The sequence below is a fragment of the Rhinoderma darwinii genome, chromosome 10, assembly GCF_050947455.1.
Source record: "Rhinoderma darwinii isolate aRhiDar2 chromosome 10, aRhiDar2.hap1, whole genome shotgun sequence".
NCBI classification, from domain to species: domain Eukaryota; kingdom Metazoa; phylum Chordata; class Amphibia; order Anura; family Rhinodermatidae; genus Rhinoderma; species Rhinoderma darwinii.
Window position 1 is genome coordinate 104,963,082 of NC_134696.1, and position 13,624 is coordinate 104,976,705.

A 13,624-nucleotide genomic window follows, 5' to 3' on the forward strand; every position below is an offset into this window, starting at 1 on the left:
GATAGATAGATAGATAGATAGATAGATAGATAGATAGATAGATAGATAGATAGATAGATAGATAGATATTAGATAGATAGATAGATAGATAGATAGATAGATAGATAGATAGATAGATAGATAGATAGATAGATAGATAGATACGGTTAGGTCCAGAATGATTTGGGTAGGGACACAATCTTCATGGTTTGGGTTTTGCTGCCACCGCATTGGATTTAAAATTAAACAACTGAGATACAATTGAAGTTTAGACGTTTAGGTTTAATTCTTGGGGTTGAACAAAAATATCCTGTGAAACGTTTAGGAATTGCCGCCATTTTTCTACACAGCCGCCTCATTTCAGGGACTCGAAAGTAATTGGACAAATTAACATTACCATAAATAAAAAAAAATGTAATACTTTGTAGAGAATCCTGGGCAGTAATGACGGCCTGAAGTCTGGAACCCATGGGCATCACCACACACTGGTTTACTGCCGGTTTCTTCAGTTATTCTTGTTTGTGGCTCTTTCTGCCTTCAGTTTTCTCTTCAGCAGGTGAAATGCTGGATCGAGGGGAGATGCTGGATCAGGGTGAGATGCTGGATCGGGGTGAAATGCTCGATCGGGTTGAGATCTGGTAACTCGGCCATTGCAGAATATTCCACTTCTTTCCTTATAAACTCCTGGGTTGCTTTCGCAGTATGTTCTGGGTCATTGTCATCTGTCCTGTTAAGCGACGTCCAATCACCTCCTGCATGTGGTTGAATCTGAGAAGTAAATCCCTGAACACTTCAGAATTCATCCGGCTGCTTCTGTCTTCAGTCACATCATCAATAAACACCAGTGACCCAGTGCCAGGCAGCCATACATTCCCATGCCATCACACTGCCCCTGCCATGCCATCACACTGCCCCCACCATGTATTGCAGAGGATGTGGTGGCTTTGGATCATGAGCTGTCCCCAGCCTTCTCCATACTTTCTTCTCCCATCATTCTGTACAGGTTGATCTTAGTTTCATGCTGTTCCAGAACTGGGCGGCTTCTTTACATGTTGTTTGGTAAAGTCTAATCCGGTCTTTCTATTTTTGAGGCTGATTGTTTGTGCCTTGTGGTGAACCCTCTGTATTTGCTCTCATGAAGTCTTCTTTTTATGGTAGACTTAGCTACTGATCCACCTACTTCCAGGAGAGTCTTCACTTGGGTAGATGTATGAATGGCTTTTTCTTCACCATGGACAGGATTCTGCGATCATCCACCACTGTTGTCTTCCGTGGACATCCAGGCCTTTTGGAGTTCACGAGATCACCAGTGCGCTCTTTTTTTTTTCAGGTATGTATCAAACTGCTGATTTGGCCGCTCTTAACAGTTGTCCTTCTCTCTGATGGATTTCTTCATTTTTTTTAAGCCCAACGATGGTCGGTGTCACTTGCATTGAGATCTCCTTTGACCTCCTGTTGTGGATTCAAAGCAACAGCTTCCAAATGCAAATGCCACACCTGGAATCAACTCCAGACCTTTTACCTGCTTAATTGATTTATGGATTAACGAGGGAATATCCCATGCAGCCCATTAAATAGCTTGTGAGATAATTCTCCAATTACCTTTGGTCCCTTGAAAAAGAGGCAGCTACATATTAAAAAGCTGTAATTCCTAACCCCTTCCTCAAATTAGGATATGAATACCCTCAAATTAAAGCTGAGAGTCTGCACTTTAATACCATATTGATCATATAACTGGACATTCAATATGTTTTGGTAAACCGCTAAAATGACAAAACTTGTGTCACTGTCCAAATAATTCTGCACCTAACTGTATTAGATAGAGAGAGAGAGAGAGATAGATAGATATGAGATTGATAGATAGATAGATAGATAGATAGATAGATAGATAGATAGATAGATAGATAGAGAGAGAGAGAGAGAGAGAGATAGATAGAGAGAGAGAGAGAGAGAGAGAGAGAGAGAGAGAGATAGATAGATAGATAGATGATAGATAGATAGAGAGATGGATAGATAGATAGATAGATAGATAGATAGATAGATAGATAGATAGATAGATAGATAGATAGATAGATAGATAGATAGATAGATAGATAGATAGATAGATAGATAGGATATAGTTGTTAGATAGATAATGAGATTAGACAGATCAATATGAGAAAACAAAAAATTAGTTTGCATTTTGAGCAATACTGCTGAGTCGGATAACAGAAACTTTTATCTCTCTTCTTATTTGATCCATTCATGACATTAATAACCCCCCAATCTACCCCTGGGGACAAATGCAGCCCTTTATTACAGACTTTCTGTACTTTTAGATATTTTAGTTGCATTTATTTTTAATGACTACTGTTTATCGTGAGATATTAATGTGATAAGATAAACATGATTATTGGGATAAATTCCAGTCGTTGGTTCAGTCTTTGGCTCTTATGAGGAAAGCATAGAGGAAATCTAGCAGGCCAACCATCACTGGTCAATACCTTCTATGTCAGAGTTGTAATTTTGGCCTAAAAATAGAAGTCCCCACCAAACTCTTTACTCCTCCCTTCCAGGCAGGGCTGTCACCCAGTGGCTGCTTATTGTCAATTCTGCCAAAGAAACCAGCTCCAGAGAGCAATTACTCCCATGTAATTACATTAACTAGATCTCCCCTCATCAACAGCTCAACAAGTCCAATCGAGCAGAGCAATACCCTGTATAACATACTGTGTACTGAAGGTGTCCTGACAAAACGTACATAGATCTTTAAGCAGCCACATATTCTGTCAGGATGTTGCTTTTCTACATAGCTATATAAACTATATATGTAATCTGGCTGCACAGGGAGACAGACGGACAGGCATCAGCATTTTGCTTAAATAAAAGTTCTTTCAAATCCAAATACTTCTCTTCCTGTAATAAAATAATGTTTCTCTTACTAGCTACTAATATTAATCCTTTAATATTTGTTATTATGTCAGTACAGCCAATATATTAGTGCAAATTAGTTATTATAAAACAAAAATTACCATTAAAACTGATTTCTGTATGTGATTATTACAGGTAGGGACCGGTGTGATGCTTGCCATGAAGAATGCATTATACTATAGGGGTATATTAGGGTGCAGTATTCTATAGGAGGCTTGCAGTGTACTCTGCTGTTTACACCACTGTCTTTTCTAACATACTCTCCAAAATCCAGTCTTTTCTCTTTATCTTCTTCTCACTCACTGTACTAAGATAAATTCAATAAGAGTACTAAGTGATAATCGGGATCAGACAGAGGCAGGCAGGGAATCCTATCACAGGCAGGTTGCAGAATGCAGGAGATAGAAGAGAAAATTAATACAGGTCAAGTTATTACCATTAGACTCCATTTGTGTCTGACAAAAGTAACTTTAAAGGCTCTGTGCAATAGTCAGGTATCTCCCAGCTGTAAGGACTCTGGAATATGTGATTTCAAATCCTGCCATGTAAATTTCTATGAAAATTTGGATAGCTGTGAGGGGGGAACTAGGAGGTTAATCCCAGTTTAATGCAATGATGCAGTCACAGGACCGGGGCTGCTGATTCTGTTATCTCTTCCCAACATTTCAGTTCCCCATATTTCACCCAGCCAAATAGCTTGAAGAAAAGTGCGGATGGAGGCAATCCTAGCGCCTCAGGAAAATGTGTTATTAATATCTAAATAACTTCCCAATACTGTCTCTAAATCTCCCCTTCACCAGTCCAGATGAATTCTTTGAAGTTGTACCCTGTCTCATCTCTTCAATGTCTCTTTTTTAACTGGGCTTATTTCAGACTGGTAAACATCTAATTCCTTAAACCAAAGCCCCACTCACACTGATCCCCCTATCCCTTATGAAGAGAGGAACACAGATGCACACAGCTAGTGTGCATCTCTATATACTCCAATTAGGGGGTTCTGCTCTCTGCTATTAAGTATGCATATTAAATCTACTTCATCTTTGTTCTAAAAAAAACGAAAAAAAAAAACATTTGGACATATTTTTTTATGATAATGGTTTATCATTAAGAGCTTAACAAGAATTTGTTGCACACAAGATGCCCTCATGGCTTCCTCAATGTAAACCTTTGGCTTGCCAAATGCTGGGCTTGTTAGCCAAGTGCTAAAGTGAGCCAGGTGCCCTAATCTTTCCATACCGTTCATCAAGTAATGTCAGATATTGTCTGTACATGTTCCCTCTGCATTGTAAAGTGCTGCGGAATATGTTGGCGCTATATAAATAAAGATTATTATTGTTAATAAGACATATGGAGCTTGTCTAGTTGTGGTCACCAGTGCGGCTTTAACCATGCCTGGTTTCATAGTCATAATCTTTTACCCACTTTAGTAAATCAGGTCGCACATTTTATTATATTTGTTTTTTTGTTAAATATATTTCGGTTTTTTTCTTCAATGATCAAGAAAAGATCAGTGTTAATGATGCAAACGAATCAGTTCAATAGATGAATACAATTGGGAATAATAAAAAAAACATCAAGCATCAACAAATATTCATACAGATGCTGGTCAGTAGATGTTTTGGCCATTATTAGTTGTTAGAATGGAGCCCAATATCCGTATCATTCAGCTACATACACAATTCTAGTCCTCGCATCCGGCACTCTTGATGGAAAGATTCACCCCCCGATGCTAACAATTTCTAGTCGGTACATAGGAAGATTTTTCACTAGGCAAATCACTCCCCATGTTTAAAATATCATTCATGTCCATTGCTGCTGATACTCTCTTCCTCTAGCTTATTAAATGCTATAATTGCAATATTTATCAGTAACAACCAAGAAAATTCAAGGAGGTCTTATACTTGTCCTGACTAATGGAGCTAATTTCCATTGGTCGGAACAGATTGTTTTAGTACCATAGACATAAAGATAATGATTTATGATCATTGTTTATGGCTGAATCGTTAATGATCATCATTACATCTGTGTCCGGATTTAGGCTTGTGCTCACCACTCACTGTTATAGCGCCGTTCTCAGAAGCAAACAGTGATAATTGACTCGTGACTAAAGTGACCCCCACTGCAAGAAAATAAACTAGGATGAAACATTATGAAAAATAGAGCAGCGAGTAGTGTCATTAAATTCCCTGTGTAATAATAATAATAATATGCGCCCTTATCTGCGCTGCTCTCCTCCTGCCTCTGTCGCTCCCTCTCCTCCCGTCACACTTGATTTAGGCAGAGTTTATCTTGCAAACATTTGCCTACTTTGTTCATGTATACCGTCTTCTCCCGGCTACTCGTTCCCAAAAGCCAATGTTTGTCTTTGTAATTGTTATCTTTGTTGTGTTATTGTTGTAGCTCATTTGTTTCAGGCTGCCTTGTGACATGTAAGCTTCATCAGCACTGAGAGGATGTCCCTGGGTTTGTGTCTCTCAATATGCACACACAGAGCCAGGGAATTGCTTGACACTTGTCTAGGCCTTTCTGTGCCCCCCATTATTTAAACTGATCCCACTCACAAATCCCAGGCTGTGTCGTGTTTGATTACATTGGCAACCTTGAGTAATCCCCTGACTTAATGAAGTGAACATACACTACTCAGACACGGGGGCTTGTTGGTTTAATGAATGCAGATGGGTTGTGATAAATGGTGTGGGGGATAATGGTAACTTCTGGCTCTCTGATGCACCATCCCGCAGGTGGAACAAGGATGGATCTTGAGAAGGGGAAAAGAAAACCGTCTCTGACTGGTGTCCTTACATGACTTTCACCTGGACAGTCTAATTATATGTGTCAGGCGTAGTCCACACAGAGAATATCCTCCTGTAGAAGTGGCCAGACGCATGATAATTTATTGACTGAGCATCCATAAGTAAAATGATTGTGATTGAGATCCCATAAAAGCAACTAAGTCATTGGAGTCATTCAGAAAATGTGTCAAACATTTTGTAAAGATGTTGGTTGGGTAATTGTGTATTTGGCAATCTGACAAGTATTGAACGATAATTCGCATTAGCATAGATGTGGAATTTCATGTGGATATCACTTACTGACCCTGGACATCTGGCGTAAAAAGCACAACCCAATCCTCTTCCTATAGCAATCTAAAATACATGACTTCAATAGCACAATGGCTAGAGGTGAACATGTGAATAGATCTTTTATCAGATGGTATAAGAACAGTACTTCGATGGACCACTATACACTGCTGAGTAAATAGAAATACACTTGAGGGGTGAATACTGGTACATAGAAAATAGTCAACAAAATACCAGTGCATGGACCTAGAGCATAGCAAGGTGAATATCAGCACACAAATCCAGAACAGGGTGAATGCCAGTACATGGAGTCAAAAGATGACGGGGTGAAAACCAGTGCATGGATGGACCAAGAACATAGGATGACTCCCAGTATATAGACCAAGAATATAGCCAACGTGGTAAATGCAAGTTCAATGGTGGACCTATAAGATAATCAAGATTGTGAATGCTAGTGTGTGGAAGAACCAAGTCAATATAAATAAATACCAAAACATGAATAGACCAGAAACATAGCAAGGTGAATGCCAGTAAATGGATCCATAACATAGTCAACAAGATAAATAAGACTGAAATCACTCCAAGTTTTCATGGCAGTTTTTTTAAGTCAAAAACATGAGTAAATCCAAAAAGAAGAAAAGACTGATACTTATCCTCTATTTTGGATGCACTCCTATGTTTGGCTAAAAAAACTGCATTAAAAGCTGCACCGAAAACTGCATGTGTGACTCCATCCTAGTCAAGAGGGTGAATGTTAGTGCGTGGAATATAACAGGGTGAATACTATTATATAGACCCCAAAAATAGTCAACCGGATGAATACAAATGTGTAGATGACCAAGAACATAATCAACAGGTTCACACTATTACATAGACCCAAAACATAGTGAAGTGAGTGAATACCAGTACGAGGACCCATAATATAATAAACAGGGAAAATGCTGTTACATGGACCCAGAATATAGTCAACAGTGTGAATACCAGCACATGGATGGATCAAACACATAGTGAAGAGGGCAAAATACAAGCATGTCTGAAAATCTAATCACAGTGAATATCAACATTGATTAACCAATAACAAGACTCTACTGGGTAAAATGACAACAGAGGACAACAGCTCACTCTACATTGATGATCTTGAGTAAAACACAACAGTCTTTGTCAGCGCTCCAGATGACCACAGGCTATACAGACTAAGAGCAATTACCAGCACACTGATAGGATCCCGATAAGAGATGAGTAAATTGATTCTACGCGATTTGGTCCAAAATTCACAAAAGCTTTGGATTCCGCAAAACCCAAAACATTTGGGTTTCATGGCAAAATGATGGCTGCCATTATGCTGGCTTGTTGTTAAAGGGGTTGGCCACTCAGTTTATTTTCACTGTGTAGGAAACAGCAATAATTTACACTTACTAATACATAGTTATTAGAAGATCAGTGTTGATGTCTTCCTTCCTCTATGAAGCACCGCCATCTTGTTACTACTGCTTTCTCCACGGACTATACAATGCTCCTGTTCTGAACACAGCTGCTGATGGAGGGCTGTGTGCAGGGGCGTAACTAGGAAAGGCTGGGCCCCATAGCAAACTTTTGACTGGGGCCCCCCCTCCCCTGGGTGTCACACAACCCCCCCCCCCCTTGTAGATAGTGCCTTTTTTACAGCCCCCCTGTACATAACGCCATACAGCCCCCTCTGTAGATATCTACAAAGGGGGCTGTATGACGTTATCTACAGGGGGGGGCTGTATGGCATTATCTACAGAGGGGGCTGTATGGCGTTATCTACAGGAGGGGGCTGTATGGCGCTATCTACAGGGGGGCTGTATGGCGTTATCTACAGGGGGGCTGTATGGCGTTATCTACAGGGGGGCTGTATGGCGTTATCTACAGGGGGGTCTGTATGGCGCTATCTACAGGGGGGCTGTATGGCGTTGTCTACAGGAGGGGGCTGTATGGCGCTATCTACAGGGGGGCTGTATGGCGTTATCTACAGGGGGGTCTGTATGGCGCTATACACAGGGGGCTGTATGGCATTCCCTACAGGGGGGGCTGTAAGGCTTTCCCTACAGGGGGGGCTGTAAGGCGTTACCTACAGGGGGGGCTGTATGGCGTTATCTACAGGGGGTACTGTATGGCGTTATCTACAGGGGGGACTGTATGCCGTTATCTACAGGGGGGCTGTATGGCGTTATCTACAGGGGGGTCTGTATGGCGTTATCTACAGGGGGGGCTGTATGGTGTTATCTACAGGGGGGCTGTATGGCGTTATCTACAGGGGGGGTCTGTAGGGAACGCCATACAGCCCCCCTGTAGGGAATGCCATACAGCCCCCCCTGTAGGGAACGCTATACAGCCCCCCCCTGTAGAGAACGCCATACAGCCCCCCCCCTGTAGGGAACGCCTTACAGCCCGCCCCCTGTAGGGAACGCCTTACCCCCCCCCTGTAGGGAATGCCATACAGCCCCCCTGTAGGGAATGCCATACAGCCCCCCCTGTAGATAACGCCATACAGCCCCCCCTGTAGATAACGCCATACAGCCCCCCCTGTAGGTAACGCCATGCAGCCCCAACCCCCCAAAAAAATGCGACCTACAGTGTGAAGAGACAAAAGACATGTATCCCCTCTCCACAGGACAGGGGATACATGTGTGATCGCTGGCAGCGATAGCGAGAACAGGGGACCGAAAGTCCCCCCAAGTTCTCCATGACTAACCTCTGACTTCTGGCGTCTGTGCAGCTCAATAAAAATGAAAGGAGCGCTGGTCACGCATGCGCACAAGCACGACCGGCGCTCCATTCATTTCTACAGAGCTGCCGACACAGACCCCGGAAGTCCGAGGTTTGTGATGGAGAAATTCAGGGGACTTTCAGTCCGCCGTTCTCCCTATCGCTGCCAGCGATCACACATGTATCCCCTGTCCTGTAGATATCCTGTGGAGAGGGGATACATGTCTTTTGTAGGAACAACTCCTTTAATGGCAGAGCGGGGAGATACCTCCCTTATCTGCCGTAGTGTTCAGTGGCGTCCCGCTGTAGCAGCCATAGCGGCTGCTAGCGGAGCCTCTGACCATAGTGGGGGCCGTGCCGGCGGGCGACACGGGCCCCCTCATGCCACGGGCCCCGTAGCAGCCGCTACGGCTGCTATAGCGGTAGTTACGCCACTGGCTGTGTGACCAGGCACGGCCATCAGCGGCCTTCATGGAATAACAATGCGCACACGCTAGATTCCCTGTGCAGTGTAGGCCACTAATGAGCGTGCATTGTCACATGCCCCTCCATGAGCGGCCATGTTCAGAACAGGAGCTCCGTATAGTCCGTGTAGAAGGCTGCACTAACAAGGGAAGGAAGACATTGGCGCTCATATTCTAATAACTATGTATTAAGGTGGTTTTATACGGGCAGATATTCCCCGTGTTTCCACCTTTAAGCCAGCGTTGATCGACAATACAGCTACGATCGTTCATCCCCATGCATTTGCAAGATTTCGGGAGCACATCTACCTGTTTACACACAGAGATGTTCAGCCAACTAGCGACCATTTTTTTTTATGCCCAATAGCCGCAATCAGCCGATTTGCTCGTTCATCGGCTGATCTTTGTTCTGTTTACACTGGACAATAATCGGAAACAAGCGTTCGCATAAACGCTCATTCACCCGATCATTGGCCCGTGTAAAAGTGGTGATCTGGTTGTGATTACATGACTCAGAGGCATACTGGGCTGCGTTTTAGTGTGCGGCCCATAGCAGTGAATTGGATCCATCCAAAGATTCCTTCCTTAAGGCTTTATATGGTAGTGGGAAACACACTATGTATCAGGCACATATATGACAAGTACAGTATAAGGGCTCCACACATTGGTCTGTATGTATATATATATATAGGCACATCCATAACCTGTGTATGTATATGGATGAACCTGGGAAAGTGATGTGGGAAGGCGTTCATGTACTGCACATATTGCACAATTTTTACCCAAAGGGCACGGCCAGACGTGGCGGAGGTTTTCCGCTGCAAATGTCGGTGCAGATTTGGGGCATTTACGCAACGAATCTGCACCAGCATTTGCATATTTGACAGGTAATTCAGACATTGCAGAAAAAACAGCGGACTTGCCACAGATTTCAGTTTTTGCATTGCAAAGGCTGAAATACGCAGTGAAATTCCGCTTCTTCTCCGCAACAGACAGTGCATGCTGGGAGGGAAAATTCCGCACCGCAGCCTATGGTCCACAGCGGAGTTTTCCTCATCGTCTGAACTAACTTGCCAGAAAATGTATTGAAACAACTGTAAAAAACGACCACTGCAGAATTCCACTGCAGTTCCGCCACGTCTGGCCGTGCCCAAAATAAAGACAAATAGACTTTTTTTTATAAGCAAAACGGGTGTGGCTAAACAGTTACAATATTGCAAGAAATGTATCAGCAGCAGATGATGGCCCCCAAGTGACAGGCGCCATCTGCAGGACAGGGCTTCTTGTACGATATTTTCATGAATATTTTGCAGGTTAAAACAAATGTTTTGTAGATGACACTATTGATACATGAGTCCTGGTGTAGTATGTGCTCCTATATATGAGATGTGTATGTCTAGTACATGAGCAGTGCATGGTAATGTGTATGTGTAGGTATATATAATATGAGGAGTCCTGGCAGAGGGTGGGGGCTGGTGACATGTATACATATAATACCGGCAGGTACCCGCCTCAATGGACTGATCTACACGGCAGCGTGTGTAAGAGGCCGATAAATCCTCTCAGCAATTAGTGCTGATAAATCGGGCGTCTGTTCCTGAGGGAGATGTGGGCAACTGGCAGCCTGTGCCCTTGGGCGAGCTCTACTGAGCCTTTTAAAGATGAAAGTGCAGAAATAAAGACTCAATTTAATCTGCCTTAAAACCCTTCAACTTAAAACACCCGGATAGTGAGCGCTGATGGGGGATAAATGGGAATCTTACCGACGCCCCCAGCGATGCCATCGCTCCCCAACATCGCTCCCCATCCAGCCTCCAATTCATTGCCTGCGCTTAAAATCATGCCATCATCATCAACAATATTATTTAGTATATCATAGCATTACTATTCTAGGATTCTGCCCCGGTCTGACTCCCGAATTTTGCAAATACGTAACCAATGTTCCTCAGACACGCAGGTCAATGATTCCGAAATCTGAGGGCATTTCCATAACTTAACAAAATAAGTTTCCTTTTGGAAACTTTTAAATATATATATATATATATATATATATATATATATATATATATATATATATATATATATATATATATATATATATATATATATATAAAATACGAATATAATAGTAATAATACGTCTAGCAGATTCGTATAACGGATTATTAATTGATAACAATGTATCTTCTATATATGCGATTGCCGGGAACAGATTACTGCGCCTCCTGGTGTCATTGACGGCCTCCATTAACCCTTGTGAACCCAGCACTTGAGCAGAGAATGGCCCCTGGCAGGAGGGGAGCAGCTTTTCGTTTTTCGCTTTGATTACAGCTCAGCTCCTCTTTGGATTCAGGTTTCTAAAAAGAGAAGCGAATTCTTCAGAAAGCGGCAGCACCGGGAAACTGCAGACTACCCGACAGTGAGCGGGCGGGACCCCTCCGTACCCAGCCCCGGTGCCCATCTAATGCAGCTTCTAAATCACGAATTTCTGATCGCTGTAAACAGCGGCCTCTGTTTCCCCACAGACTGAACCCAAATATTATATTACACAACTGTGAGGAGATCAGCGGGGGCCGGGGGCATTGAGACCATTGTGCCGCCTGCTCTGCGCGTACAGAATGGGACCCTCGCCCCCCCCCTGTATTCTAAGGGGGAGTATTTTTGCTTTGTGGCCTGGAATCTTCTCCCTATGCTTCTATAGAGCGCGGCCTTTTGTCAGCCAAGTTCATCCTCAAGTTTGAGATAAAAGGGGAAAGAGGAGAGAAGGAGCCGCCATTGTGCTCTGCCTCCAAAACTACTCAAGAGTCCTGCACCTGGAGTTACTCCTATGGTTATATAAGGCAACCAACAATTGTGACATCACTGATCTCTATACATTAATTTTATATATATATATATAACTACGAATTGGGTATGTGTTATATAAAGCAAAAGACGAACATTTTTACCAAATTTCGTTATAAATAAATGTTAAAGTTGCATAAATCAAAATATTACAGCTCACAACGGAATCTGCAAAACTCAATATATTTGCGATTGTGTAATTTTTGTTCAAAATGAAAAAAAAAACAACAACCATTGTTAGGAAAGTCGCAGCAAAAAGATGAAACTGTTCTTGTCAATAACACATATAATAAGAATAATAATATTACAACAGTGATTATGATAAACGACACATTTTATAAATCATAAGGTATTCATAATATTAGACTTAACTCCACAATCCATATGCTAGCACACAATTATTATTATTATTATTATTAATATTCTATTACATGACACAAACAATAAGGTCCGGTAATTACTAAACGAATCCCAGCTGAAGCCTATCAGCTACACACCTCGTCCACACTCCTGTCACTGCCCATTCTGGAAATGTCGCATCCTACCTACGTGCGACTGTCACCCGCATTATCTCCCGCTCACTAATTGCTGCTGATCGCCTTGTCCCGGCTGCTTTCTAGGGAGCATTTATAGAACCGCAAATATGTTTGACAAATTAACTGGAAGCAATTGCCCCGCAGCCGCCTGTAAATAATTGATCAAGAGCCGCTGTCTCAGCGGTGTGTGTGTGGGATGGAGAGCCAACCCAGGGGCACCTGTGGCTGTAACATCACCCGGCTCTGGCAGAAGGAGCACCCACCTCGCCCCACCCTGAGGGGCACCATGTTCCGTACGGAGGTCTCCAGTGAGATCAGGATGGTCTGGAGGGGAATGTGTGTCCTGCTGGACATTCCTTACATTGGTGCATTCATTCTCAGCCCCCATGGGGGACATTCATGACACTTACTACATCACAGCTCCATTATCCATTGCCAGCACACTCCCCCATATCTAAGCATTTGATCCCTCTCTCCCCCAGTTTGGGATGATACTCTACCTGGTGAATACTCCATCAGCTCTTGGAGTTTGCAGTTTCATCCCCTATATCTATCATCGTTATCTACCCAACAGGCAATACACTTTAAGTCTCCTCATGCACTAGTATAACTGTACAATCCTGACTACATGACAACATACCACAATAATACATCAATAAATGCAGAATTCAGCGCAATTCCTGATAATCGCGTTATTACAAGCGCAGGAGTCTTGGATTTACTGCACATTGACACTGATTGACATTTGATTTCTCTAGGACTAGCATTATTATTACTACACTTCACCCTGTGCATTATTCCTGACGTTATATTATAACACACACGCCCCTGGCATTGCACTTACCTTTGTCGCCCAGGATGCCATCAATGCTGTGCTTGGTCTTCTTCTCCCCATCTTCATCTTTCTTGTCACAGTCATCGTCTTCCTCTTTTTTCCCGAACTTTATTCTCAGGACACGGCTAATCGAACTCACTAAACCTCAGAAATGGAAAGAGACGGGAGGGGATATAAATTTGGGTGACAGAGAAATTGATGCCCCAACTAGTGTATACGGCTAAAAGATCAATTCTATATAGTGTGC

The 13,624-nt window shown here is 42.8% G+C and overlaps 1 protein-coding gene and 1 long non-coding RNA gene across 14 annotated transcripts in view; one reads left to right on the top strand and one right to left on the bottom strand.

The window, feature by feature from the left end:
* Positions 1–13,624, top strand: part of LOC142662344 (uncharacterized) — a 528,950-nt gene that overhangs the window by 70,028 nt on the left and 445,298 nt on the right. The window lies entirely within an intron of this gene.
* Positions 1–13,624, bottom strand: part of PAX7 (paired box 7) — an 80,288-nt gene that overhangs the window by 61,564 nt on the left and 5,100 nt on the right. For 2 of the 4 annotated variants that reach the window (XM_075840558.1, XM_075840557.1), the window contains exon 4: positions 13,387–13,515. In XM_075840558.1, coding sequence (XP_075696673.1) covers positions 13,387–13,515 — 129 coding nt within the window. Of the gene's footprint in view, positions 1–13,386; positions 13,522–13,624 lie in introns of all 4 variants that reach the window. The other 2 variants (XM_075840556.1, XM_075840555.1) reach the window with 1 other exon arrangement.